Source organism: Pongo pygmaeus, chromosome 21, assembly GCF_028885625.2.
Source record: "Pongo pygmaeus isolate AG05252 chromosome 21, NHGRI_mPonPyg2-v2.0_pri, whole genome shotgun sequence".
NCBI lineage: Eukaryota > Metazoa > Chordata > Mammalia > Primates > Hominidae > Pongo > Pongo pygmaeus.
In genome coordinates, this window is record NC_072394.2 from 29,955,206 (window position 1) to 29,980,984 (window position 25,779).

The 25,779-nt window shown below is 54.5% G+C and overlaps 1 protein-coding gene and 1 long non-coding RNA gene across 4 annotated transcripts; one reads left to right on the forward strand and one right to left on the reverse strand.

The window, feature by feature from the left end:
• Positions 1–409: 409 nt before the first annotated feature.
• SIGLEC1 (sialic acid binding Ig like lectin 1) lies at positions 410–22,367 on the forward strand. 3 transcript variants are annotated; one of them, XM_063658973.1, is made up of 21 exons: positions 410–2,084; positions 2,458–2,817; positions 3,124–3,420; positions 5,272–5,538; positions 5,912–6,166; positions 7,716–8,015; positions 9,890–10,147; positions 11,216–11,551; positions 12,008–12,265; positions 12,462–12,764; positions 14,420–14,680; positions 14,810–15,121; positions 15,666–15,917; positions 16,232–16,501; positions 16,591–16,842; positions 17,160–17,459; positions 17,762–18,022; positions 19,088–19,390; positions 19,650–19,752; positions 20,125–20,197; positions 20,582–22,367. In XM_063658973.1, exons 1-21 carry the CDS (start codon positions 2,036–2,038, stop codon positions 20,807–20,809), a joined length of 5,298 nt encoding a protein of 1,765 aa, XP_063515043.1. In that variant the 5' UTR covers positions 410–2,035; the 3' UTR covers positions 20,810–22,367. The 3 variants fall into 3 exon arrangements, with proteins under 3 accessions (XP_063515043.1, XP_054323923.1, XP_063515044.1); XM_054467948.2 differs by having other exon boundaries at positions 20,719–22,367; XM_063658974.1 differs by having other exon boundaries at positions 16,591–16,653.
• On the reverse strand, positions 18,678–20,825 carry LOC134738883 (uncharacterized). Its single transcript, XR_010125103.1, has 2 exons — positions 20,660–20,825; positions 18,678–18,948 (listed from the first exon to the last, which is right to left on the reverse strand). It is a non-coding gene; the product is annotated as an uncharacterized LOC134738883 (long non-coding RNA).
• Positions 22,368–25,779: the final 3,412 nt, after the last annotated feature.

Genomic DNA, 25,779 nt, shown 5'->3' on the forward strand with positions numbered 1-25,779 from the left:
ATTAGTCCTTTATCAGATAAACGATTTACAAATATTTTCTCCCATTCTGTGGGTTGTCCTTTTATTCACTCTCTGGATAGTGTTCTTTGATGCATATCCTTTTTTTTTTTTTTTTTTTTTTTGAGACAGAGTCTCACTCTGTCACCAGGCTGGAGTACAGTGGTGTGATCCTGGCTCACTGCGACCTCCGCCTCCTGGGTTCGGGTGATTCTCCTGCCTCAGCCTCCCGAGTAGCTAGGACTAGAGCTGCACACCACCACACCCAGCTAATTTTGTATTTTTAGTAGAGCCGGGGTTTCACCATGTTGGCCAGGATGGTCTCAGTCTCTTGACCTCGTGATCTGCCTGCCTCAGCCTCCCAAAGTGCTGGGATTACAGGCGTGAGCCACCGCGCCCAGCTGTTTGTTCTTTTGAGACAGGGTCTTGCTCTGTCACCCAGGCTGGAGTGCAGTGGTGCAATCATGGCTCACTGCAGCCTCGACCCCTCCCCTGGGCTCAAGCGATCTTCCCACTTCAGCCTCCAGAGTAGCTGGGACCACAGGCCTGTTTTTTAGTTTTTCGTAGAGACAGAGTCTTGCAGTATTGCCCAGGCTGGTCTTGAACTCCTGGGCTAAAGTGATCCTCCTGCCTCAGCCTACCAAAGTGTTGGGTTCACAGGCATGAGCCACCGTGTCTGGCCAAGTCTTAAATTTTGATGAAGTCCAACTTCCCTATTTTTTTTTCTGTGCTTTTAATTTCATACTTAAGAAAGCATTGCCTAATCCAAGGTCATGAAGATTTTCACCTATGTTTTCTTCTAAGAGTTTTATAGTTTCACTTGTATGTGTTTCTGGCATCTCTTCCTTTTGGACTCAGGTCTATGGTACCCCTTAGACACTCCCTGACCATGGGCACTCCGTGGTTGAGGGCCTGCCTTTTTGGATATGGTATACTCAGCACACATCGAGCTCATATTTGTGGGGTATGTGTTCCACAGGGCTCTCATGCTATCTTTCAAACCTAGACTTGCCCTGCCACCTCCCCACTCCAACTCTGAACCTCAACTCTGAACCCCTAAAGACCTCACCCCTCTCTTAGTCACTAAGGGGTTTGCTGAATCCCTGGTGGGCTCCGCACTGCTATGGGGCACATATCTTCAGTTCTAGGTCCTGAGAAATGGGCTCTCACAAGCTGTAAAAAACAAGGCAAGAAAAATAGAGACAGCTCTGGGGTAGCTACAGGAACCTCAAAGGAGAAGTTCTAGCTGGAAGCCAAATTCGTGCTGCTCCTTGAAGGTTGAATAAGGTTTCAGTAGGCAAAGATTATTTGTGGTGGAGATAGAGCTGGGCAGCTAGGGAGCCCGTGAGCAGACAGAACTGCCCCCAGAGTGGGTCTGCGGAGAGCAGGGAATGGGGACAGAGCTGGGGGCAGGAAATGAGGACTTTTCACATCTCACGGGCAATGGGGAGCCACAGAAGGTTTTTGAGCAGGGGAGTGACTGTTAAAGGCAGCACTTTGGCAAGTTCAGTAAAGCCCCATTATGGTCTATAGCTAGTAAGGCAGGTGGTAGGAGACAAGCCTCAGGAAGAAACCATCATTCTAGCTGGGTGTCTTGGAGTGAGTCACTGGGCATCTCTGGGCTCCAGTTCCTGTTGGTTTGGGTGTTGGGGAGGGGGCAGGGAAGTGAGGAAGAGGGAGAAACAGCTGTTCATCTGCCTTAGGGTGGTATCCTTGAGGGGCTGGGAAAGGAGAACTTGGGATAGGGCCAAGGGACACACAGGCTTTTCCGAGGCAGGCCACCAAGTGAGGGCATTCCTGGGCACAGCCTGAGCTGGGAACGTGGCCTCCTGGCTCTCTGCTGGTGGCTGACTCAGAGGTCTTTAAGAGCCCTGCCCTCTTATTGGGTTGGCCAGCAGAGGAGGTGGGGACACAGGCTCGGACTTCTAGCAGGTGCTGGGGCTAAAGTGCCCAGAGGTGTCCCTGGAGGCCCCTGTGTGCCCAGCCAGTGCAGTGCGCACCACCCTCTTAGGCAACGGGAGCCGCACAAGAACCTGCTATGGGCTTCTTGCCCAAGCTTCTCCTCCTGGCCTCATTCTTCCCAGCAGGTAAGCTTTGCAGGCCTAGTGCCTGTCTTCCAGGGTCCAGCCCTCATAAGTCCAGCCCTTGGCAGATTAGACTATGCCTGGGTCACATGTTTGGTTGCTGAGGTCAAGGGAGGGCCCAACCGGGCAGTGGCCGGGAGCTGGGCAGGAAGCTGCGATCTGTCTTGCAGCCACCCTACCAAACCTCTGAGAAGCCTCGGTCAGTGGACTGACCCCTGGGGCACTGAGAAGGGCTGCTCTAAGTGTACATTTCTCGGGGCAGGGCAGAGTTTGGGAGCCCAGCTGGGGCACCTTCCCTGGGGCAGGTCGCAGGGCTCTGCGACACCCTGAGGCCTGTATCACGCTCCTCTCTGTACCCCTGCCATTCTTCCCCCAGGCCAGGCCTCATGGGGCGTCTCCAGCCCCCAGGACGTGCAGGGTGTGAAGGGGTCTTGCCTGCTTATCCCCTGCATCTTCAGCTTCCCTGCCAACGTGGAGGTGCCCGACGGCATCACGACCATCTGGTACTACGACTACTCGGGCCGGCGGCAGGTGGCGAGCCACTCGGCGGACCCCAAGCTGGTGGAGGCCCGCTTCCGCGGCCGTGCCGAGTTCATGGGGAACCCTGAGCACAAGGTGTGCAACCTGCTGCTGAAGGACCTACAGCCCGAGGACTCTGGCTCCTATAACTTCCGCTTCGAGATCAGTGAGGTCAACCGCTGGTCAGATGTGAAAGGCACCTTGGTCACAGTAACAGGTGATTAGTGGGGTGGCCTGGCTGCCCCCCGGGAGGGATTCCCAAGCTGCTTCTGGACCCCTTGGCTCTCAGCCCCAGCCCTTGTCCTGACTCTAACCCCAGCCAGTCTCAGCCTCTGTTCCAGCCCCGGCGTAGGCCCAGGCCTGGTTCTCCCTTGTATTCACCTAAGTGGGGTTGGAGTAGAAAGCGCCTTTCCTTCCCCTAAAAGCCCCCTCCCCAGGGCTCTCTCCTCAGCTGGGGTTTCCAGGGCAAGGGATCTCAGGGGTGGCGAAAGCAGGTCCTGAGCACTGCTGTCTCTGTCCTCAGAGGAGCCCAGGGTGCCCACCATTGCCTCCCCGGTGGAGCTTCTCGAGGGCACAGAGGTGGACTTCAACTGCTCCACTCCCTACGCATGCCTGCAGGAGCAGGTCAGACTGCAGTGGCAAGGCCAGGACCCTGCTCGCTCTGTCACCTTCAATAGCCAGAAGTTTGAGCCCACCGGCGTCAGCCACCTGGAGACCCTCCACATGGCCATGTCCTGGCAGGACCACGGCCGGATCCTGCGCTGCCAGCTCTCCGTGGCCAATCACAGGGCTCAGAGCGAGATTCACCTCCAAGTGAAGTGTGAGTTGACTGGGGACACACCCTTGTGGCTGAGCACATCTGTGGCTCCCTGACAGAAACCAGCCCCTCTCCAGCCCACAGAAACGGAACCCTTGCTCCTGACGCAAAACCAGCCTGTACCTGGGCCTCCAGGGTAGGGCAAGTGGAGAGACACTGCTGAGCCCCGAGGGCTTCGTTAAATGGTTCCCTTCCACCTCCTACTGCTTCGAAGGGGCCTGTCCTTGGGGCCAGGCTGGGCAGAGAAAGGGAGACACAAAGGGTTGGGGAACAGGAGCTCCCACGCAGCTTCAGGGTTGGCAGCAAGTGCCCCGGGATTTACCCCGCGCTGGAGGATGCTGGGGAGGTGGGGTTTATCCCTTTCCTGCCTTAAGCCATGGTGACCAGGGTGTCACGCAGGCACGGCTATGAGTCAGTGGGGAGAAAGCCCGGGTTTCCATTGGTTATGCATCTTCCATCTCAAATGGGGCAGCCTATTCTAGAACAATCGCTGCTCACAGGCATCCGGCTGCTGGCTCCACCCATCCACTAGATGTGAAAACTTCGGGCAAGTTCCTTGCCTCCCAGAGCCTCTGTTTTCTCATGTCTATGGTGAAGATAACAATAGATGGTTCCTGTCTCATAGATTTATGATAAAAATTAAAGGAGATGGGCCAGGCGCGGTGGCTTATGCCTGTAATCCCATCACTTTGGGAGGCTGAGGCAGGTGGATCACTTGAGGCCAGGGATTCAAGACCAGCTTGGCCAACATGGTGAAACCCTGTCTCTACTAAAAATACAAAAATTAGCCGGGTGTGGTGGCGCATGCCTGTAATCCCAGTTACTAAGGAGGCTGAGGCAGGAGAATTGCTTGAACCCAGGAGGTGGAGTTGCATTGAGTTGTGATTGTGCCACTGCACTCCAGCCTGGGTGACAGAGTGAGACTATGTCTCAAACAAACAACAACAACAACAAACAAATAAAGGAGATGACCCAGGTAAGGTATTCAGAAGAGTTCCTGGCACATATTAAACACTTGAGGCCAGATACAGTGGCTCACACCTGTAACCCCAGTGCTTTGGGAGGCCAAGGCCGGAGAATTGCTTGAGGCAAGGAGTTCGAGACCAGCCTGGGCAACATAGTGAGACCCTGTCTCTACAAAAAATTAAAAAACAAAAATTAGCTGGATGTGGTGGCTTGTACCTGTAGTCCCAGTTCCTCAGGAGGCTGAGGCAGGAGGATCACTTGAGCCCAGGAGTTTCAGGCTGCAGTGAGCTATGATTGTGCCTCTGCACTCCAGCTTGGGTGACTGAGCCAGACCCTGTTTCTAAAAAAATAAGAATAAAACACTTGAATAAAACACAGAGAGAGGCTTTGGAACAAGATTTAAGGAAATGCAGTTTCTTTGTATTGTTGGCCTCTTGCTTACAAACTGGGTAACTATTTTCAGAGCTAGTTTGATGCTGCCTTTGGCCCCTTCCCACTAGGTGGTTGGTCCCTTACCAATAGCTTCCACAGGCCACTAAAGCTAGCAGTGGGGTACCCATGACCCTGTGTGTGGAGCTCGCCCCAAATAGAGCAGGGGCAATGGACAGCATCAGGAAGCAGAAAACTACAGCTGGTGGGGTAGGCTGGACGCTGCCCAAGCGTCACATGATCAGCTCTCAATGGGCACAGGAATGCGTCAGGCACAGGGGGCGGGAAAGGGATGGACATGGGCGGACAGAGCGTGCCCTGGGTGAGGATTGAAGGGGACTGCCGTTTTATCTGGGCATACTTCCTTAGGACAGAGCTTTTAAAGGGGGGCAAGAAGAAGCGTGCCATCCTCTGCCCTCCCCAAGCACCTTACCCAATACCCCCCACTGTGACTTGCAGATGCCCCCAAGGGTGTGAAGATCCTCCTCAGCCCCTCGGGGAGGAACATCCTTCCAGGTGAGCCGGTCACACTCACCTGCCAGGTGAACAGCAGCTACCCTGCAGTCAGTTCCATTAAGTGGCTCAAGGATGGGGTACGCCTCCAAACCAAGACTGGTGTGCTGCACCTGCCCCAGGCAGCCTGGAGCGATGCTGGCGTCTACACCTGCCAAGCTGAGAATGGCGTGGGCTCTTTGGTCTCACCCCCAATCAGCCTCCACATCTTCAGTGAGTTCTTGGGAAGGTTGCGTATTGGCCAGAGAATAGGGAGGAGCTCAGGCCTCAGGGACGGAGGGGAGACAGGGCAGGGCAGGGCCAGCAACTGGCATAACCCAGTGCTTCCTGGATGCAGGTGTGGAGTCCCAGCCCTGCCTTACCATGAGACAGGTGACAATACCCCCCCGAAGGGTGGGGTGTCAGGGGGATCCTGGTGAGCAGGACGAAGAGATGCAGAGCACTCCAGGAGCCTCCACTGTAGCAGCAGGCGGGTGGTGTAGGATGTGCAGAGATTGAGGCTGATTGGCTGAGACCCGAGGACTGTGTGGGGCTGGGGCTGGAAGTCGGCTGGGACCCCCCAGCACTCCCTATGCTGCCCTTGCAGTGGCTGAGGTCCAGGTGAGCCCAGCAGGTCCCATCCTGGAGAACCAGACAGTGACGCTAGTCTGCAACACACCCAACGGGGTGCCCAGCGATCTCCGTTACAGCTGGTACAAGAACCATGTCCTCCTGGAGGACGCCCACTCCCATACCCTCCGGCTGCACTCGGCCGCTAGGGCTGATACTGGCTTCTACTTCTGTGAGGTGCAGAACGCCCATGGCAGCGAGCGCTCGGGCCCTGTCAGCGTGGTAGTCAACCGTAAGTGGCCAGGGTGGGGTGGCAATGGACACAGTCAGAGCAGGGCCAGACGGTGGAGCCCCAAGGAAGGGTTGAGGTCCTGGGCATGGGAACTTCAAGGCCACTTACCTGGAGGTGGCCTTGAGCTCACGTCCCAGCTCTGCACACCTGGGCAAGGCTTTGACCTCCCTAGTTCCCTCCTATTTTATATTTGGAAGTTTAAACTTATGAAAAGTTGCAGAGAAAGACAAAGGATGATTATATACCTTTAACCTAGATTTCCCATTTATTAACATTTTGGCACATTTGCTTTATCTTTCTCACTGTCTACACAGACACACACACGCACATACATACATATAAATGTATGGATATAGACTTGCATATATACATGTGCACTTGTGTGTATGCACATCCACTCTATGTGGACACGTGCACTTATACATATATGGACATTCTATATACATATGAATGTTATCTATCTATGTATCTATCTACATATTTATATTCCTGAAGTTGCAGACATGATGCCTCTTTACCGCTAAATTCCTAAGATCATTCTCTTACATAACCACAATGCAATGATCATGATCAGGAAATTTAGCATTGATAGAAGACTTTTTTTTTTTTTGAGATGGAGTCTCGCTCTGTTGCCCAGGCTGGAGTGCAGTGGTGCGATCTTGGCTCACTGCAATGTCAGGGGCTCAAGCGATTCTCCTCCTGCCTCAGCCTCCCAAGTAGCTGGGACTACAGGCACCCACCATCCTGCCTGGCTAATTTTTGTGTTTTTGTGGAGACAGGGTTTCACCATGTTGGGCAGGATGGTCTTGAACTCCTGACCTCAGGTGATCCACCCACCTCAGCCTCCCAAAGTACTGGGATTACAGGTATAAGCCACTACACCCGGCTGATAGAAGACTGTTAACTAAGCTATAATCTATATTCACATTTTACCAATGGACCTAATACTGTCTTTTGTAGCCATTTTTTTCTGGTCCAGAATACGATCACAGTTCACTCATTGCATTGGGTCGTTGCGTCTCTTCATTCTCCGTTAGTCTGGGACTGTTCCTCAGTCTTTCCTTGTCATTCTTGACATTGAAACTTGCAGAGTTCAGGCCTGCTGTTCTGAGGAGGTCCCTCACTCCACATTTGCCTGACTTGAATGGCCTGAGACCATGCCCTCTGGGTGGGAAGGCCGCGGACGTGCTGCTCTGCCCTGTCAGGAGGCACTCTGTGTCAGCTTGTCCCATTGCTGATGATACTCACTTTGGTCACCTGGCTGAGGTGCTGTCCCTCGCCAGGTCTCTCTATTAGTTTTCTCATCTTTGAAGTGGGGCTCCTATCCCCACTTGCAGGGTGGCCTTGAACACTGACTGGGACAACAGAGTGATGTGCCCAGCCCAGCCAAGGACAAAAGTGTATTCAGCAGGCACTCAGGCACTTTGGGATCGCCCCCTTCTCGCAGGGCAGTGTGGGACAAAGGGGTGCAGAGGTCACGGGTTGTATCAGGGTATCCAGGGAATGCCCTTGTCTGAGGGTGACAGGCCCACCTCTCATCTCCACACAGATCCGCCTCTCACCCCAGTCCTGACAGCCTTCCTGGAGACCCAGGTGGGACTTGTGGGCATCCTTCACTGCTCTGTGGTCAGTGAGCCCCTGGCCACACTGGTGCTGTCACATGGGGGTCATATCCTGGCCTCCACCTCCGGGGACAGTGATCACAGCCCACGCTTCAGTGGTACCTCTGGTCCCAACTCCCTGCGCCTGGAGATCCGAGACCTGGAGGAAGCTGACAGTGGGGAGTACAAGTGCTCAGCCACCAACTCCCTTGGAAATGCAACCTCCACCCTGGACTTCCATGCCAATGGTAAGATGGGCACTGGCAGCCAGGGAGAGTGGAGGGAGCCTGAGGAGGAGCCTGCTTCAGTCTGTTCCTTCTAGAAGTCTAGTGGACTCAACTGCAGGACTGAGCTAACTGGCTACATCACATAAAAGACAGGGGCTGTGCAGTGACCCAACCTCAGAGCTTCCTGAAAGTCAAGGCAAAAAGGAAAACACAACAGGTCACATCATTCCTTTTGCATATACCCTGACCCTAAACTTGGAGAGTCCCTCAGAAGCATTCATTATTTTTAAATTATGAAACTTTGGGAGCAGGCTGTATGCTAGCAGTCAGATGTGGGAAGCCAAGTGGAAAAGTAGGGTCTTCTGGCTGGGCGTGGTGGCTCACTCCTGTAATCCCAGCACTTTGGGAGGCCGAGGTGGGTGGATCACGAGGTCAAGAGATCGAGACCATCCTGGCCAACATGGTGAAATCCCGTCTCTACTAAAAATACAAAAATTAGCTGGGCATGGTGGTGAGTGCCTGTAGTCCCAGCTACCTGGGAGGCTAAGGCAGGAGAATCACTTGAACCCGGGAGGCAGAAGTTGCAGTGAGCCAAGATAGTGCCACTGCACTCCAGCCTGGGTGACAAGAGTGAGACTCTGTCTCAGAAAAAAGAAGAAAAAGAAAAAAGAAAAATAGGGTCTTCCAACTTTCGGTATGTGCACTGTCCTTCCCTCCTCCTGAGGGCATGGTAGCTAATTGATCAAGCCAGGTTTTTGTTTTTGTTTTTTGACATAGGGTGTTGCTCTGTTGCCCAGGCTGGAGTGCAATGGTATGTTCATGGCTCACTGCAGCCTCAAACTCCTGGGCTCAAGCCATCCTCCCATCTCAGCCTCCCAAATAGCTGAGACTACGGTCCGTGTCACCACACCCAGCTAATTAAAAAAAAAATTGTGGCCAGGCATGGTGACTCATGCCTGTAATTCCAGCACTTTGGGAGGCCAAGGCAGGCGGATCACCCGAGGTCAGGAGCTCGAGATCAGCCTGGCCAACGTGGTGAAACCCCATCTCTACTAAAAATACAAAAATTAGCCGGGTGTGGTGGTGCACACCTGTGGTCCCAGCTACTAGGGAGGCTGAGGCAGGATAATTGCTTGAACCTGGGAGGCAGAGGTTGTAGTGAGGTGAGATTGCGCCACTGCACTCCAGCCTGGCTGACAGAGCAAGACTCCGTCTCAAAAAAAAAAAAAAAAAAAAAGCTGGCCACAGTGGCTCACACCTGTAATCCCAGCACTTTGGGAGGCTGAGGCGGGTGGATCACCAGAGGTCGGGAGTTCGAGATCTGCCTGGCTAACATGGTGAAACCCTATCTCTACTACATGTGTAACATTAGCTGGGTGTGATGGCACACCTGTAATCCTAGCTACTTGGGAGGCTGAGGCAGGAGAATCGCTTGAACCTGGGAGGCAGAGGTTGCAGTGAGCCAGGATCACACCACTGCACTCCAGCCTGGGAGACAGAGTGAGACTCAGTCTCAAAAAAAAAAAAAAAAAAAAAAATTGTTTGAGATGGAGACTCACTATGTTGCCTAGGCTGGTCTGGAACTCCTGGCCTCAAACGATCCTTCTGCCTCAGTCTCCCAAAGTGCTAAGATTACAGGCATGAGCTACCATGCCCAGCCAAGCCAGGTGTTGGACATAAGCCTGGGATCTGGCTCTGAATCTTCAACCACGCTGCAGCCAGCTACTACCAATAGATCTGATTTGGCATTAAAGGGCAAACCCTCCTGATGCACCACAAAGCCCAGAGCTACCTACAGTAGTGTGGAGAAAGGAGAACCCTGGAAGGCTTTCTGTATAGGGCAGCATGTGGGGTTGAGAGGCAGGACCCTTCCCAGCCTCTTCCTCTCCCCGCAGCCGCCCGTCTCCTCATCAGCCCGGCAGCCGAGGTGGTGGAAGGACAGGCAGTGACACTGAGCTGCAGAAGCGGCCTAAGCCCCACGCCTGATGCCCGCTTCTCCTGGTACCTGAATGGAGCCCTGCTTCACGAGGGTCCCAGCAGCAGCCTCCTGCTCCCCGCAGCCTCCAGCACTGATGCCGGCTCATACAACTGCCGGGCCCGGGACGGCCACAGTGCCAGTGGCCCCTCTTCGCCAGCCGTTCTCACTGTGCTCTGTGAGCAGCCACCACCTGTTGCAGCCTCCTGCCGGGACCCACCAGCCACCCCACCTCCTCCAGGCCCCCCAGACCTGTCCTGCCCTGCCCCACGGTCTATATCAGGAGGGCTGGGTCACAGACCTGGCCACAATGGGCCTTTCCATCTGGGGCTGAAGTTTAGGAAATGAGGCTGGGGCCTTCTCTACCTCCCCATGTCTTTACCCTCCAATCCCAGCCCTGTGGGCTCCTCTGTCCCAGCATCAAGCTCAGCATGGGCACCACATCCATGCTTTGTCCTCATGGGTGAGCCCTGGGACACCACACTCCTCTATTCGTGCACACGCCCCACAGGCTGCTCTGGGCTCCCATAGACACCAAGGCAAAGCCCCTCAACACAGGGACAGAGAGCCCCTCTGCATCCGCCAAGCGGGGAGGCTCCGTGTAAGACCAAGGGCCTGATTCCAGAGGCTTCCCCTGACACGTGTGTGCCGGAGCCACATCTCGGAACTGTCAGAGGGCAGCCGCCTCTGCAAAGTTTTCTGGTGTCTGAGTGAGATCACATGGGGGCCTTGGCTGATTGCTCTCTTTTGGCCAACTGTCTCCAGAAGCCTTCAGGAAGAGGCCATTCTATGCATTCGCTAGTATCACAGGAGCTGGCTTGGAGATCAGAGATAAGCTGCAGGGCAGATCTTGAGGGGAGGCTCCGTGGTAAGGCATTGGGTGCAGGGTGGGAGCAGAGAGCATGACCCCCAGGGATTGCTAGGTGGACACCCTGCTCAGCAGCAGATGGGACTTATGCAAGGTGGCAGCCAGCCCATACAGCACCTTTGTCTGAGCTAGAAAATGGTGCTCCTTCTTCTGGGAAGACTCAGTAAGCATCAGGGCACAGCCTCGCTTGAGGAGCATGAGCCTAGCTTGAGTTCCACCCACCCTGGTCTGGCTGCCCTTGTGCAGTGCACAGTCTGCACAGCTGCTTGGGGCAGCCTTGGGGATCTGCCTTTGTCCAGTATATTCTGGGAGCCTAGCCAGGCTTGTGGGGCCCTGGAGCAACCATGGGATGAGTGCCCATGTTCTTCCTCCCTGCAGACCCCCCTCGACAACCAACATTCACCACCAGGCTGGACCTTGATGCTGCTGGGGCCGGGGCTGGACGGCGAGGCCTCCTTTTGTGCCGTGTGGACAGCGACCCCCCCGCCAGGCTGCAGCTGCTCCACAAGGACCGTGTTGTGGCCACTTCCCTGCCGTCAGGGGGTGGCTGCAGCACCTGTGGGGACTGTTCCCCACGCATGAAGGTCACCAAAGCCCCCAACTTGCTGCGTGTGGAGATTCACAACCCTTTGCTGGAGGAGGAGGGTTTGTACCTCTGTGAGGCCAGCAATGCCCTGGGCAACGCCTCCACCTCAGCCACCTTCAATGGTCAGGGTGAGTCTGGCAGGGAATGGGTGGCCTGGGAGCAGGGGCTGGAGCTCTGGACCGTTCTGCTCCAAGGAGGATCTAATCAGGCAAAACCACTCTGTGCAGCAGTGGGGGCCCCTCGCTGCTGTCCTCCACATTCAGGAAGAGCGGAGCTGCTCCTGCCCATGATCTCTGTTCAGGCTGGGGACAGGCGACACAGCTGGTCTCTGAGGAAGGACTCCCCAGCTGGGACAGTTGGGCTGCCTTGTCCTCCTTCCCTGTACTGCAACCCTCTCTGCTCAGGGCCCCCACAGTTCCCAGGGCCCACTTCTCATAGGCTGCCCTGTGAGCTGGCTTGCTTTTCTCCCCAACCCTGTGGGCACCCCAGAGGGCCTCCTTCCTGTTCCTTCCAGGCTGGGCGGCTGGACCTCTGGCTCCTGGGGGCCAGGGGTGGTCAGTGAGCCTGTGCTGCCTGCTCTCCAGCCACTGTCCTGGTCATTGCACCATCACACACGCTTCAGGAGGGCACAGAAGCCAACTTGACTTGCAACGTGAGCCGGGAAGCTGCTGGCAGCCCTGCTAACTTCTCCTGGTTCCGAAATGGGGTAATGTGGGCCCAGGGTCCCCTGGAGACTGTGACACTGCTGCCCGTGGCCAGAACTGATGCTGCCCTTTACGCCTGCCGCATCCTGACCGAGGCTGACGCCCAGCTCTCCACTCCTGTGCTCCTGAGTGTACTCTGTGGGTGACTGGCATGGGCAGCCTGGGGACTTGGAGGGTGGAGGGGTGGTCTGGGGAGAAGCAGGGGCTAGGCTGGGGTTTGGGGAGGAAAGGGCATGGCTTAGGCTGTGTGTGTGGCAGGAGGTGGGGGACACAGTGTGGCAGTTGTAATGTGGTGAGCTAGGCTGGGTGGCCTCAGCTCTCTCTGTTCCCGCAGATCCCCCGGACCCTCCAAAGCTGTCAGCCTTCCTAGACATGGGCCAGGGCCACATGGCTCTGTTTGTCTGCACCGTGGATAGCCGCCCCCTGGCCTTGCTGGCCCTGTTCCATGGGGAGCACCTCCTGGCCACCAGCCTGGGTCCCCAGGTCCCATCCCACGGTCGGTTCCAGGCTAAGGCTGAGGCCAACTCCCTGAAGTTAGAGGTCCGAGAACTGGGCCTTGGGGACTCTGGCAGCTACCGCTGTGAGGCCACAAATGTTCTTGGATCATCCAACACCTCACTCTTCTTCCAGGTCCGAGGTGAGTGTCAGTCTTCTGAAGATATGGTAGACTCTGATGCCCTGGGGGCTACTCTGGTCAGACTTTGGGCTGGGTGCTGTGAATTTTGTGCAGAAATGTGTCTTTTTCAGTCCTGGTAAGGGCAGTTTCCAGCCAGCCAGCAGAAGGCCTCCCTTTGCCTCCAGCTAGATATTTTCACCTATAATAACTGCAGCAGCCACTAGGAGGCAATGGCAATTCACAAGGTGGCTTGCTTGGTGGGAGCACTTTCTGAAATAACTTGTTTTGTGATCATATAATTTTGTTACATAGTAAACAGTCTCATATATATGTATATTTATATTATGCATATATGTTTATGTATGACTATATATATACATACAAATATACATTATGTATATTCTTATGCATAATATATTCATATTCTTTATTTATATACACATACGTGTGTGTGTGTGTGTGTGTGTGTGTGTATAGTCTCTATAAAAATCCTCCCTCAGGCTGGGCACCATGGCTCATGCCTGTAATCCCAGCACTTTGGGAGGCTGAGGCAGGCGGATCACTTGAGGTCAGGAGTTCAAGACCAGCCTGGCCAACACTCTACTAAAAATACAAAAATTAGCTAGGTGTGGTGGTGGGCATTTGTAATCCCAGTTACTTGGGAGGCTAAGGCAGGAGAATAGTTTGAACCTGGGAGATGGAGGTTGCAGTGAGCCGAAATTGTACTTCACTCTAGCCTGGATGACAGAGTGAGATTCTGTCTTAAAAAAAAAAAAAAATTCTCCCTAAACAAATAAACCAGGAAAAAGGGAAGATAATACCCATAATGCGAAGGTCAAAGGAACATGTGTGCTTCTTCCACCACGGTGACCGACAGCACCAATTTTGGGACATTTACTTTGAGCCTCGGTTCTGTGTATCTTTTCTTACTTAGCATACCTATTTTGCAGGAAGAAAGTAAAGGTTTGAATTTTAGGAGCTTTTCCCCAGTTGCATGACCCGTCTAGCTGTGGTCTCAGGTGTGGTCTGTGTTCTTGCTTAGCATTCCAGCTGTCCCTCCATCTCACTCCCTGCAACCTGGGGTTCTCCTGCTTCAGACCCAGGGGCCACTGAGGAGCTGCCCTTTGCCTGGTCCCCAGGTCCTGTGCTCTTGTGGCCTGGAGTCTGGATGCAGGGCCGGCCTGGCGAGGGCACTCAAGATCACATAGCTGCTAACATTCCCTTCCAAGCCTTCGGTCACCCATGCTGAGTCCAGCTCCTAGTTAGGACAATGGCCCTGGGATGATCTAAATCCCTCCCTTTTCAGTACTTTATGGGTTGAACCAACATTTGTCAGGAGCTAACACATGTAGACACAGTGCCTGGAACTGGGGTCACAGGTCACACAAGTCCAGTGCCCATAAGGCTTACGCTTTGGTAGGCGAGATATGACTGACACAGTAAAACCATCCTACCAGGTGGTGGGAGGTAAATGCCAGGATGGAGCCTGTGCAGGAAAGTGGGGAGCAGGAGGGGCCAAGGCATGGGTCTGAGTGGGCCCTGGCGGTGGTCTGGAAGGGGGCTGCAGCTCCAACACATGGGGTTGGGTTGTGTAGTCCTAGGTGGACACGCACATGGTCCCAGACTGTGAGAGGTGTGGTGGAGAGCCCTCACCTGCTCTTGGTTTTCCCCTGCAGGAGCCTGGGTCCAGGTGTCACCATCACCTGAGCTCCAAGAGGGCCAGGCTGTGGTCCTGAGCTGCCAGGTACCCACAGGAGTCCCGGAGGGGACCTCATATCGTTGGTATCGGGATGGCCAGCCCCTCCAGGAGTCGACCTCGGCCACACTCCGCTTTGCAGCCATAACTTTGACACAAGCTGGGGCCTATCATTGCCAAGCCCAGGCCCCAGGCTCAGCCACCACGAGCCTAGCTGCACCCGTCAGCCTCCACGTGTCCTGTAAGGACTTTTGTCACATCCAGGTGTGGGGGAAGGAATGCAGTCCCCCAGTCCTGGGCTCTATCACATGACAGAGCCCTGGATGAGGGACCCTCTGGCTGGGTCCTTACCACTCCCCACCCTGTGTAGACGCCCCACGCCACGTCACACTCACTACCCTGATGGACACAGGCCCTGGGCGACTGGGCCTCCTCCTGTGCCGTGTGGACAGTGACCCTCCGGCCCAGCTGCGGCTGCTCCACGGGGACCGCCTTGTGGCCTCCACCCTACAAGGTGTGGGGGGACCCGAAGGCAGCTCTCCCAGGCTGCAGGTGGCTGTGGCCCCCAACACGCTGCGTCTGGAGATCCACGGGGCAATGCTGGAGGATGAGGGTGTCTATACCTGTGAGGCCTCCAACACCCTGGGCCAGGCCTCGGCCTCAGCTGACTTCGACGCTCAAGGTCTGTGTGTGTGTGTGTGTGTGTGTGTGTGTGTATGTGTGTGTGTGCGCGCATGCATGTGTGTGGTTCCTTTAAAAGAGGAGAGGAGGTGGGACAGGGTTCTAGAAGCCTGGGGGCATGGGAATAGTCCCCATTCCCACCTTTCCTAAGGGTGGTGGACTCCAGACTTGAGTTTCTTGGGAGAACCTGTTTTAAACACCAACTTTTACAAGTATGCCCAGTGGATAAAACTAAACAGGGAATTTCAGGAGAAAGTGCAGCAGGGGAGGGGAGGTCTGTGGTCTTCCCATTTGCCCCCAGCCAGGGTCAGGGAGGGGCTCAGGGCCTTCCAGGACTCTGTGGAACTCTACTTGGGACCACTCAGGAGCCAGTGGGCTATTCCCAAGCTTGACCTCTAAGCCCCATTTATAGGTGAGCCACCCAAGGCTCCCAAAGGCCAGGGGGCTCCCCAGCAGTAGGGGCAGCTCACCCACATGGAGACAGGTGGCCTGCTGTACACAGCCTCAAGACCCTCACTGGTGTCCTGTGCCCTCCCTCTCCCCAGCTGTGAATGTGCAGGTGTGGCCCGGGGCCACCGTGCGGGAGGGGCAGCAGGTGAACCTGACCTGCCTTGTGTGGACCACTCACCCGGCCCAGCTCACCTACACATGGTACCAGGATGGGCAGCAGCGCCTGGATGCCCACTCCATCCCCCTGCCCAACGTCACAGTCAGGGATGCCACCTCCTACCGCTGCGGTGTGGGCCCCCCTGGTCAGGCACCCCGCCTCTCCAGACCTATCACCTTGGACGTCCTCTGTGAGTCTGGCTGGATGCAGGGTGGGCCTGACAGGAATGACAGAAGCCCACAGGGATCAGGGCATGGCCGGAACCCCACAGGTGTCCAGTGGGGAACTTGGTACCCAGTAGCTAGTGGAGCACTGGGCAAGGAGCATTAAGAGTAGGGGGCACTGGGGTGAGTCCTGTCTGGGCAGAGGAGCAGTGCCTCAGATTGGGTGGTTGGGAGCCATTGGGGTGGGGAGCCATGGCCCTCCTGAGTTTGAATGTACCTGCAAACTGGCCTCCTGCAGGCTGCTGCCTGTGACTCCGTGTATGCCTCCCATGCCCTGCAGACGCGCCCCGCAACCTGCGCCTGACCTACCTCCTGGAGAGCCGTGGTGGGAAGCTGGCCCTGGTACTGTGCACTGTGGACAGCCGCCCACCTGCCCAGCTGGCCCTCAGCCACGCCGGTCACCTCTTGGCTTCCTCGACAGCAGCCTCTGTCCCCAACACCCTGCGCCTGGAGCTGCGGGAGCCACAGCCCAGTGACGAGGGTTTCTACAGCTGCTCTGCCCGCAGCCCTCTGGGCCAGGCCAACACGTCCCTGGAGCTGCGGCTGGAGGGTAAGGCAAGGCCCAGGCCAAGCCCGCTGAGATGGAAACCCACTGTAGTGTCTGGCTGGGCCCAGCTGATCCTGGCCTCCTTGGTACAGGTGTGCAGGTGATCCTGGCTCCAGAGGCTACCGTGCCTGAAGGTGCCCCCATCACAGTGACCTGTGAGGACCCTGCTGCCCGCCCACCCACCTTCTATACCTGGTACCACAATGGTCGTTGGCTGCAGGAAGGTCCAGCTGCCTCGCTCTCATTCCCAATGGCCACACGGGCTCATGCAGGCGCCTACTCTTGCCAGGCCCAGGATGCCCAGGGCACCCGCAGCTCCCGTCCTGCTGCCCTGCAAGTCCTCTGTGAGCAGAGGGTCCTTGGCCAGGGCTGCCCAGGAGGAGGGTGGTGGAGGGTGCTTCTGGGCTCTGGTGGGAGTGGGCACAGGACTGCAGTGGGCCCAGGAATGGGCAGTTGGGGAAAGAGGACATAGGTGCTGGAGAAAGAGACAGTCCTATAAGCCCTGCCTGGAGCACTCTGCCCTCAGGACTCCTGGGAATGTGTCACTTTTAGGAAGTGGCCATTGGAGCAGAGGCTTCAGCCTGGCCAACCCCAGGCAGCTGGGCAATGGGCAGTACAGGGTGCCTAAGCAAGCCCCCATCTGTGCCCTGCCTGCCCACAGATGCCCCTCAGGATGCTGTCCTGTCCTCCTTCCGGGACTCCAGGGCCGGATCTATGGCTGTGATACAGTGCACTGTGGACAGTGAGCCACCTGCTGAGCTGGCCCTATCTCATGATGGCAAGGTGCTGGCCACCAGCAGCAGGGTCCACAGCTTGGCATCACGGACAGGCCATGTCCAGGTGGCCCGAAATGCCCTACGGCTGCAGGTGCAAGATGTGCCTGCAGGTGATGACACCTATGTTTGCACAGCCCAAAACTTGCTGGGCTCAATCAGCACCATCCGGCGGCTGCAAGTAGAAGGTGAGTGGGAGAGAGGGGAGGAGGAGGGGCTCTGATGCTGTCAGGTCCAAGTCCATGAGAGGGGCTGGAGCTTCCACTACAGCGGGCTGTCTGCTCTGAGAAAGCCCTGCCTTGAGAAGCCTAATCTGGTGGAGGAGGCACAGCTCCCACTGGAGGGGGCACAGTTCCACCTTGGAAAGCCCAATACCAAGTCAGACTGAGACCTTCCCACAATGCGCAGAGGCCCCTCAGAGGTCCCACCCAGAGGCTCCAGCCCCCAAGGCCTACAGATCCCCAATCATCTCTCTATACTCCTCCCGCAGGTGCACGCGTGGTGGCAGAGCCTGGCCTGGATGTGCCTGAGGGCGCTGCCCTGAACCTTAGCTGCCGCCTCCTGGGTGGCCCTGGGCCCTTGGGCAACTCCACCTTTGCATGGTTCTGGAATGACCGGCGGCTGCACACGGAGCCTGTGCCCACTCTCGCCTTCACCCACGTGGCTCGTGCTCAAGCTGGGATGTACCACTGCCTGGCTGAGCTCCCCGCTGGGGCTGCTGCCTCTGCTCCAGTCATGCTCCGTGTGCTCTGTGAGTGTGAGCCCCCTCCCTCAACTTAGTCTCCCCGCATCTCACACACCCATCTCAGTTCTTCCTCCTCTTCTGTCTGCCAAGAGTGAAGGCTTCACGGATATTGAGTCCTGGGTTGGAATCCTGGCTCTCCCGCTGTCTGGTTGTGTGACCTTATAAAATGGAGAATACATCATTCACCTCATCTTGCAAGTAGTATAAGAAATAAATGGCTGAGTACGGGGGCTCATGCCTGTAATCCCAGCACTTTGAGAGGCTGAGGTGGGCGGATCACTTGAGGCCAGGAGTTCGAGACTAGCCTGGTCAATATGGCGAAACTCCGTCTCTACTAAAAATGCAAAAATTAGCATGGCATGATGGCATACACCTGTAATCCCAGCTATTCAGGAGGCTGAGGCAGGAGACTCGCTTGAACCTGGGAGGTGGAGGTTGCAGTGAGCCAAGATCACCACAATGCGCCCCAGCCTGGGTGACAGACTGAGACTCTGTCTCAAAAAAAAAAAAAAAGAAAAGAAAAGAAAAAACCAAAAGAAATAAAGCATGCTGAGTGTCTGGCACACAATAAGCCCTCATCAGTCTTGGTCTCCCACTCCAGCCTTCACTAAGGCCTACACTGTATCAGTCAGCTATTGCTATTGACCACACCAAAACTTACTGCTTCAAACAAAAGCCATGTTATTTGCTCAATTCTGTGGGCTGGGGTCAGCTGGGGAGTTCTTCTGTTGTTCACACCTCATGTGGCTGCAGTTGTCCAGTGGTCTCAGATGACTGCACGCTCGTGGCTGCCGGTTGGGCCACACGTGCCCAGCAGGCTGGCCTGGGCTTCCCACATTGTTGTGTTCCAACAAGCAGAGCAGAAGCTACAAGGCCTCTTGAGGTCTGGCTCTGAAGTTGCACAAGGTCACTTCTTTCTTCAGTTGGTCAAACTGAGTCACAGATTCAAGGAGTGAGGAAATAGGTTCTGCCTCTTAATGGGAGGAGCAGCAAAGTCATTGTGCATGGGTACAGGGAGGGAGGAATTTGTGGTCATTTTCTGCAATCACCACACTCCCTTCCTCCCCACAGACCCTCCCAAGACGCCCACCATGATGGTCTTCGTGGAGCCTGAGGGTGGCCTCCGGGGCATCCTAGATTGCCGAGTGGACAGCGAGCCGCTCGCCAGCCTGACTCTCCACCTTGGCAGTCGACTGGTGGCCTCCAGTCAGCCCCAGGGTGCTCCTGCAGAGCCACACATCCATGTCCTGGCTTCCCCCAATGCCCTGAGGGTGGACATCGAGGCGCTGAGGCCCAGTGACCAAGGAGAATACGTGTGTTCTGCCGCAAATGCCCTGGGCTCTGCCTCTACCTCCACCTACTTTGGGGTCAGAGGTAAGGGGAGGGGGCTCCATCTCCTAGGCCACTCTGCACAAAAGCCCAGCTCTTAGGCCCAAAGGCATCCTTCCCTGTATCCCTCCTGCTGTGGCACGATTTGCCTGTCTACGCTAAACTGATTGCTAGGAGCTCCCTTGTGTGGAGAGCTTCAGAGATAAAGCAAAAGTTAGAAGGTGTCATCTTGGGTGGGTCCCCTTGGAAGGAAGCACTGGGGGCCTGCAGCTGTGGCTGCCCTGAGCCCCGCTCTGTGTTCCAGCCCTGCATCGCCTGCATCAGTTCCAGCAGCTGCTCTGGGTCCTGGGACTGCTGGTGGGCATCCTGCTCCTGCTATTGGGCCTGGGGGCCTGCTACACTTGGAGGTGGGTCTGGAGCTGGGAGTGGGCCAGAAGATTGGGGTAAGGCAGCTCACCTCATCTTCTCCCCAGATTCCCCCAGGTCCTTTAGGACCTCCTATTAAGTTCACAGGCTGTCTACTTCCCAGACTGCCCCTCCAAATTGGGAATCCCTTCTAGAATTGCCCCTAAATCCTCCTTGCTGTAGTTTTCTTCTTTCCTCCTCTCTGTCCTGGCTGTGCTAAAGCAAGGGCTAGGGAGGAAGACAGAGGAAGCACCCACTCTCCTTGAGGTTCCCACGCTCTGGTGGTCTGGAGCCAGCCTGTGGGGAGTGGGAGAGGAATGGGGGCAGGAGGTGGGGAGGGGAGAGGCTCTCTGAGTCCACTCTGGGCCTTGCAGAAGGAGGCGTGTTTGTAAGCAGAGCATGGGCGAGAATTCGGTGGAGATGGCTTTTCAGAAAGAGACCACGCAGGTATCCATTCAACACACGCGGGCAGATAAAATACCCAGCTAACCCACAGTACCGACTGGCATCTGGAGACTGCTGTCATTTAGAGGATGGTGCCTGGGACCAAGGGGAGGTTGGGGAGAGCATGCAGGGAACCAGGAGCCCCTCAGGAGACTGGGGAGCCCTGTTCTGCTTGGGGCAGAGAGAATCCCTGTGTCAGCTGGTGGCTGGCTTAGAGGACTAGGGGAGACTTTCTGGACTTAGCAGCATCCCCTCCATTTCCAAGACACATATGTTCTGACTCCCCCACCTTTGTTCTGCGGCCTCTTCCCCACTCCCAAGCCTGCCCATCACCTGGGCAGAAGTGAAAGTCAGTTTCTCCTCCCCTGTGATGTGTCCCTTCTGCAGCTGATTCACCTGGTAGGCCAGGGCTCCAAATCACACTTCCAGCCATGCACACTCCCACCAATCCTCTTGGGATCCTACCTGAGGGCCTGCCCTGGCTCCCAGAGGCCTCCTGTGACCAGGGTTTTTTCTGTGGGAAGCTCATTGATCCTGATGCAGCCACATGTGAGACCTCAACCTGTGCCCCGCCCCTGGGCTAACCAGTGGTGTTGCCTGCCCTCCGGAGGATAAAGTGGCCAGCATCTGTGATGACTCCAGCCTGTGAATGTGAATGAGGCACTGTTGGGTCCTGCCTGCCTCTATGAAAACAGCTCTGTGACATCTGACTTTTTATGACCTGGCCCCAAGCCTCTTGGCCCCCCAAAAATGGGTGGTGAGAGGTCTACCCAGAAGGGTGTTGACCCTGGAGGACACTGAAGAGCACTGAGCTGATCTTTCTCTCTCTTCTCTGGATCTCCTCCCTTCTCTCCATTTCTCCCTCAAAGGAAGCCCTGCCCTTTCACATCCTTCTCCTCGAAAGTCGCCCTGGACTTTGGTTGGATTACAGCATCCTGCATCCTCAGAGGCTCACCAAGGCACTCTGTATTCAGCAGAGTATCAGTCAGCCTGCTCTAACAAGAGACCAAATACAGTGACTTCAACATGATAGAATTTTATTTTTCTCTCCCATGCTAGTCTGGCTGTTATGATGGTTTATGACGTTGGGGCTCAGGATCCTTCTGTCTTCCTTTTCTCTATCCCTAAAATGTTGCCTTTGATTGTGAGGCTCACCATGGCCCTGCTTTATCCACATGCCCTCCAGCCAGAAGAAGGAAGAGTGGAGGTAGAAGCACACCCATGCCCATGGTGGACGAAACCCAGAAGCTGCACATGACTTTTCCACTCACTTCCCATTGGCTGGAGTATTGTCACATGGCTACTGCAAGCTACAAGGGAGACTGGGAAATGTAGTTTTTATTTTGAGTCCAGAGGACATTTGGAATTGGACTTCCAAAGGACTCCCAACTGTGAGCTCATCCCTGGGACTTTTGACATTGTTGGGAATGCCACCAGCAGGCCATGTTTTGTCTCAGTGCCCATCTACTGAGGGCCAGGGTGTGCCCCTGGCCATTCTGGTCATGGGCTTCCTGGAAGAGGTGATCACTCTCACACTAAGACTGAGGAAATAAAAAAGGTTTGGTGTTTTCCTAGGGAGAGAGCATGCCAGGCAGTGGAGTTGCCTAAGCAGACATCCTTGTGCCAGATTTGGCCCCTGAAAGAAGAGATGCCCTCATTCCCACCACCACCACCCCTACCCCCAGGGACTGGGTACTACCTTACTGGCACTTACAAGAGAGGAGGGCAGACACAGATGTCGTCAGCATCCTTGTTCCTGCTCCAGATGCATCCCTGTTCATGACTGAGTGAGCTCCTGTCCTTTTCCTGGAGGCCCTGTGTCGGGCTGTTAAAGAGAATGAGTTACCAAGAAGGAATGACGTGCCCCTGTGAATCAGGGACCAAGAGGAGAGAGCTCTTGAGTGGGCTAGTGACTCCCCCTGCAGCCTGGTGGAGATGGTGGAGGAGCTAAGAGCCCTCTGCTCTAGGATTTGGGTTGAAAAACAGAGAGAGAAGTGGAGTTGGCACAGGAGCTAACAGGCTGGGAGGCAGTTGGGGGCCAGGTGAACTTTGTGTAGCAGAGGCCGCACCCTCACTCATTCCAGGCCCATTCATTTTTCATGCTCCATTGCCAGACTCTTGCTGGGAGCCCGTCCAGAATGTCCTCCCAATAAAACTCCATCCTATGACGCAACTGGAGTGAGTCTCTTTCTTGCAACCCAAACAGCTGGGCTAGAACAGAGGAGTCACATGTTAGTGGGGTTTATTCTTAGACACCATCTGTAGGAGGGGGCAAGGGGCTGCAAGTTACATGACATTTATCACAAATTACCTTATGCTGAAGTGATTTGTGTCCCTTTCTGCTCCTTGAGGCTTCGTGTGTTGCTCACATTTGCCACCCACGATGACCAGCCCCGTGCATGGCATTCAGTGGGTGGGCACGTGAACTGAGCATTTGTCTTGTCTACATTGCTGACAATGGGGAGGGTGGAGAACATGGACTAAATCCAGAGGTGGGACAGGGATAGAGCAAGCCAAATGCAGCCAGATGTTTGGGGGCTGTCTGAGGAAGAGAGGGTGTAGGGAGGACCATAAGCAGCTGCTGAAGCTGCGGCTACTGGGGGATTTGGGAATATCCGGCTTCCGTGTACTTCCAAGGGGACATATGTCCATCTTGGATTGGAGGGCTCTCAGAGGGGTTAGTTGTGTCCGCTTCCAGTGGTCTGAGGCCTCCTGAGACTTTTTGTACATTTAATTAAAGTGTAACATACAGAAAAGTTCACACGTTATAAATGCAACTCAAGGACTTTTCCAAAAGCGAACACACCCAGATCAAGAAACAGACCATCCCACAGTCCCCTCTTACACCCTGTACCAGTTGCAGCCTCCACAAGGTTAACTACTGTCTTGACTTCGAACACCATAGATTTGATTTGCCTGTTTTTAAACTTTACATAAGTAGAATCACAGAGTGTGTACAATGACTTTGGAAAACTGTTTGACAATATCTATTAAAGCTAAAATACCCTTGTCCTATGAACCTGAAATTCCACCCACCTTGCCAAGGGACAAAAAGTTCCCCTCTAAATGCACCAGGCTGTCAGGGATGAAGCGTTGGCTTTGGGGCCCCCATTCACACACATGACTTTTTCTAGGGCACCCAAGCATCAGCCTGTCGTCACCAGGTGCCACCCTGGAGATCTCTGAAGGCTGGAGTCAGAGTGCCTCCCTCAGACATCCTGTTCTGCATCACTCCTTGGGAGGAGTCGTGTTTACAGATGGTGGGTGTCACCCATGCCAAGCACTTCTAAGAGTTAATGCTCACTGGTTTGCCTGGTTCCCAGGACATTTCCCAATGCCCCTCTGAAGGGAGACGCCAACAAGCCAGTGGAGAAGCCATCTTTCCCAGGTGCTGTTGGGTGTCCCCGGAGCTGCTTGGTGCATCCTAGGATCCCTCTTCCTCAGCTTTGTTTTGATGGCCTCATCTCCTCCCCTGCAACCTCAAAATGTAAATAAACCCTTTCTCAGAGACTTCGGCAGAAAATTCCTCTGACCCGCACTTGGACACAGCTCATCTGGGTTTGGGAGGTGTCAACTGTGTAAGGATGACTGTGATCCCCATGTGGCTCTTTGACTGTGTCCCCTCTACAGTCAGTTATTAGCACTGACTGTGCTAGGAAGTGAGTAACACACATATTCCCAGACCACATGGAGCTCAGGAGCTCGGGGAGAGAGACAGGGAAGTGGATGACTACAGTGCCTTCTGAAACGCGTTGCAGGGAGAAGTGTCATTCAGGGGATGCGGACCTGGCTTTGGGTAAGGGACAGTCTCTGAATGACAGGACATTAAAGCCATGGCCTGCAGTTTAAGTAGGAGTTGGCCAGTTCGAGGTAAGAATAACAGTAAGCAAGAACGCCAGAGTAGCTCCTCGAGCTGCCTTCTCTACCTGACATCCACACTGAAGCCCGCCCCTCTGTGGTCAGCCTTGCCTTACTGAAGAGGTGTCACTGAGGGGCTGCTCTGGGGTGCTGCTCTGCTTTCCTGTCCCCAACTTGTTCTGAGCTCGAGCCACCTCCATATTGGTGCTCCTGGTTCTCAGGCCTTTGGACTCAAACTGAATCACACCACTGGCTTTCCTGGTTCTCCAGCTTGCAGATGGCAGATTCTGGAACTTTTTGGCCTCCATAATCACGTGAGCCAATTGCTATAATAAATATCTCTCTCCCTCTTTCTTCCTCTCTCTCTCTCTGTTCAAATATAGCTCCAATTATAAGAGCCCCAAACTGGAAAATAACCCTATGGTGCACTGGTGAGTAGAGAAACTGTGGTTCCCTCAAACCACCGAACACTATTCAGCAATACGAAGGAACAAACTATTGATATGCAAAATAGTGTAAATGAATCTCAAAAACATCGGAAAGAGGGAAGGAAGCCAGACACAAAAGAGTGCATGCTGGATGATTCCATTTATATGAAATTCTAGAACAGGCAAAACTTATCTATAGACAAGAGAACAACAGATCAGTGGTTGTCTGGGATTGGGAGTGGGGAAGTTTGGCTGGAAGGGCACAGGGCTCTTTCTGTGGGTGAGGGAATGTGTCTGCATTATAGTGATACTTATGTAGTTATATACACTTATCAAAACTCATCTTACTGGCCACTTAAAATAAGTGCATTTTACTGTGTGTAAATTATACCTTAATGAAGTTGATTTGAAAATCCAAAGTAGTAATAATAAGTAATAATCTCATAGCTGGGCAGGTGTGGTGACTCATTCCTGCAATTCCAGCGATTTGAGAAGCTGAAGCAGGAGGATCACTTAAGATCAGGAGTTCTTTTTTATTTTTATTTTTTGAGACGGAGTTTCGCTCTTGTTGCCCAGGCTGGAGTGCAATGGCACGATCTTGGCTCACTGCAACCTCCACCTTCTGAGTTCAAGTGATTTTCCTGCCTCAGCCTCCCAAGTAGCTGGAACTACAGGCACTCACCACCATGCCCGGCTAATTTTTGTATTTTTAGTAGAGATGGGGTTCCACCATGTTGGCCAGACTGGTCTTGAACTCCTGACCTCAAGTGATCTGCCCGCCTCGGCGTCCCAGAGTGCTGGGGGATTACAGGCATGAGACTCTGCGCCTGGCCAAGACCAGGAGTTTGAGACCAGCCTGGGAAACAAAGTGAGACCCCCTCTCTACAGAAAAATTGAAAATTTTAGAGGGGCCTGGTGCCGTGTGCCTGTAGTTCCAGCTACTCAGGAGGCTGAGGTGGGAGGATACCTTGAGTCCAGGATTTCAAGGCTGCAATGAGGCATGATCAGGCCACTGCCCTCTAGCGTGAGTGACAGAGTGAGACCCTGTCTCTAAATAATAATCATAAGAACAACAAGGGCCCTCTAAATGCACTGATATCTAAGGTGTATTAAGTGACCAAAAAAAAAAAAAAAAATCAAGGTGCAGAAAAATGTTAATAAGAGAAAAAATATGTCTGTATTGTCTTGAGTATGCAAAAAAAAAAAAAAAATCTAAAAGCCTATGTAAGAAACTAATCATATTGGTTTCCTGTTGGAGAGGAGGGCTAAGAGCACGGAGACTTTTCCCTATGCTTTCTG